Consider the following 2,500-nt stretch of genomic DNA (forward strand, 5'->3'; position numbering starts at 1 on the left):
TCCCCACTAGCTTCCTGTCATCTCTTCACTGTCCTATCAAAATAAAAGTTACAAAAAGCCCCAAAAATACATATTTTTTTAAATGCAGTAACTACGCCAACATTGAAACGGAGAGAAAGGCCACTCATGTGACTGTCTTAGTTTCACCAGCCCAGTAAAACATCAATGTAAGGATTCTAGAGATTTAGTTCGGACATCTTTTGAAGTACAATGTACTATGTAGTATGTGTCTATGTTAGTATTGACTGGTACCCTGCTGTGTGTGTGCTGTACCTGCGCTGGTCCCAGGGCACGTCCCCCATTGTATGTTACAGTGTAGTATAGTGTCTATGTGTAGGTATTGACTGGTACCCTGCTGTGTGTGTGTGTGTGTGTGTGTGTGTGTGTGTGTGTGTGTGTGTGTGTGTGTGTGTGTGTGTGTGTGTGTGTGTGTGTGTGTGTGTGTGTGTGTGTGTGTGTGCTGTACCAGCTGCGCTGGTCCCAGGCCGTGTCCCCCATAGTGTATTAGTGTGTAGTACCCTGCTGGTACCATGTTGTGTGTGTGTGTGTGTGTGTGTGTGTGTGTGTGTGTGTGTGTGTGTGTGTGTGTGTGTGTGTGTGTGTGTGTGTGTGTGTGTGTGTGTGTGTGTGTGTGTGCTGTACCTGCTGCGCTGGTCCCAGGCTGCGTCCCCCATCATCATCAGTGCCCCCGGCTGCCAGCTGTGTCTGCGCAGGGTGTCCATGGGGGCCAGGAGGGGGGGTGCGGAGGGCAGCCGCAGCCTCACCCCCCCATCACCATCACCATCACCATCAGGCGGAGGAGGGGGGGAGGAGGAGGGGGAGCAGGGTGGGGGCGCCGGGCACGGAACGCAGCGACCCACGGGCATGGGAGAGCCGGGCATGGGGTACGGGGTGGTGATCATCTGGGGAGAGTGGAGATAAACACACACACACGCACACACACACACACACACACACACACACACACACACACACACGCACACACACACACACACACACAGAGGAAAAGAAGGTTGACATGGAGTACGGGGTGGTGATCATCTGTGGAGAGTGGAGACACACATGTGGAGACACACACACACACACACACACACACACACACACACACACACACACACACACACACACACACACACACATACAGATGCATGCAGACACATACACGCACACACACACACACACATACAGATGCATGCACACACACACACACACACACACACACACACACACACACACACACACACACACGCGCACACACACACACACACACACACACACACACACACACACACACACACACACACACACACACACACACACACACACGCACGCCCACACACACACACACAGACACACACAGGAAAAGAAGGTTGACATGGAGTACGGGGTGGTGATCATCTGTGGAGAGTGGACACACATGTGCACACACACACACACACACACACAGAGAAGAATGTTGAGGAGAAGTTGTGGAACTCACAACTCATGAGTCATCATAACACAATTCGGTGAGGTGATCATCAGAGGAAATAAACACACACACAGGGAACAAAGATTTTCATATTCCATAGAAGACACACAACATGGCCTTTCCAATGATGACGGTTGCATGTTTGTGACACCAGTTTACCGTCACAGCCGTTGCCAATTGTAAACCACACCGCCCCTGCAAGAAATTCAGGAGGAGGTCTCCGCGCCACTATCTCTCTTGTGATATGGTCTGGTGTGAGTAGCAATGGTGGGGTGGCGTCCGCGCCAATGTCTTGTCCTGTGCGTATCGCTCTGTGCGTAATTCCAAGAGCAGTATAATGAAAAGGAAGAAAGGAGTCGCACACTGGAGCTGAATGCAAAATCAAAAACTGTATTAAGCAAAGTGTTCCCGACAGACAGGGGACAAAACGTTTCGGGTCGTTTGTCCCCTGTCTGTCGGTTTTATTTACTTTTTCCGACTTTGTTTAATACAGTTTTGGATTTTGCATTTAGCTCCAGTGTGCGACTCCTTTCTTCCTTTTCATGGTCTGGTGTGAACCAGCCAAATCCATTCCCTCGGATTGAGAGACAGTTAGTAGGGGTGTAAATAATAATCGATTTGAGTCGATGCATCGATCCCACAGCTGGCGATTCAATTAATTGATTCGACCACACGACAATCTATTAGAATCGTCATTACTGTAATCGATTCGTGAAATCATTGCATTCATTTTGTGAGGCATTTGTTTTTGCTCATACTGTACAGTAGTAATACTGACTGTAATAAAGATATCCCACCAAAAATCAAATCGAATTGCAATGAATCATGGAGATAGTACCGAAAATAATGAAATCGCTGGCCCAAGAAATCGATATTGAATCGAATCGTCATGAAGGCTCAGATTTACACCCCTAGCAGCCAGCTGAGCAGGCTAAATAGCGCTGTCATGAGTAATGTGTAATTAATCCATCCCATCAGATAGTCGAAAGGTCAGATACAGCAAGGTATGCACTCTGCTCTGCCACTCTG

The 2,500-nt window shown here is 48.6% G+C and overlaps 1 protein-coding gene and 1 long non-coding RNA gene across 2 annotated transcripts in view; one reads left to right on the plus strand and one right to left on the minus strand.

Moving 5' to 3' along the window:
• The window catches only part of LOC134448888 (uncharacterized), a 405,753-nt gene that overhangs the window by 188,443 nt on the left and 214,810 nt on the right, over positions 1–2,500 (plus strand). The window lies entirely within an intron of this gene.
• LOC134448875 (rho guanine nucleotide exchange factor 2-like) overlaps positions 1–2,500 on the minus strand; it is a 138,940-nt gene that overhangs the window by 126,532 nt on the left and 9,908 nt on the right. Inside the window, exon 2 of the mRNA XM_063198550.1 lies at positions 643–902. Coding sequence (XP_063054620.1) covers positions 643–902 — 260 coding nt within the window. The remainder of the gene's footprint in view (positions 1–642; positions 903–2,500) is intronic.

The sequence above is a fragment of the Engraulis encrasicolus genome, chromosome 5 (assembly GCF_034702125.1).
Source record: "Engraulis encrasicolus isolate BLACKSEA-1 chromosome 5, IST_EnEncr_1.0, whole genome shotgun sequence".
In the NCBI taxonomy this organism is placed as follows: domain Eukaryota; kingdom Metazoa; phylum Chordata; class Actinopteri; order Clupeiformes; family Engraulidae; genus Engraulis; species Engraulis encrasicolus.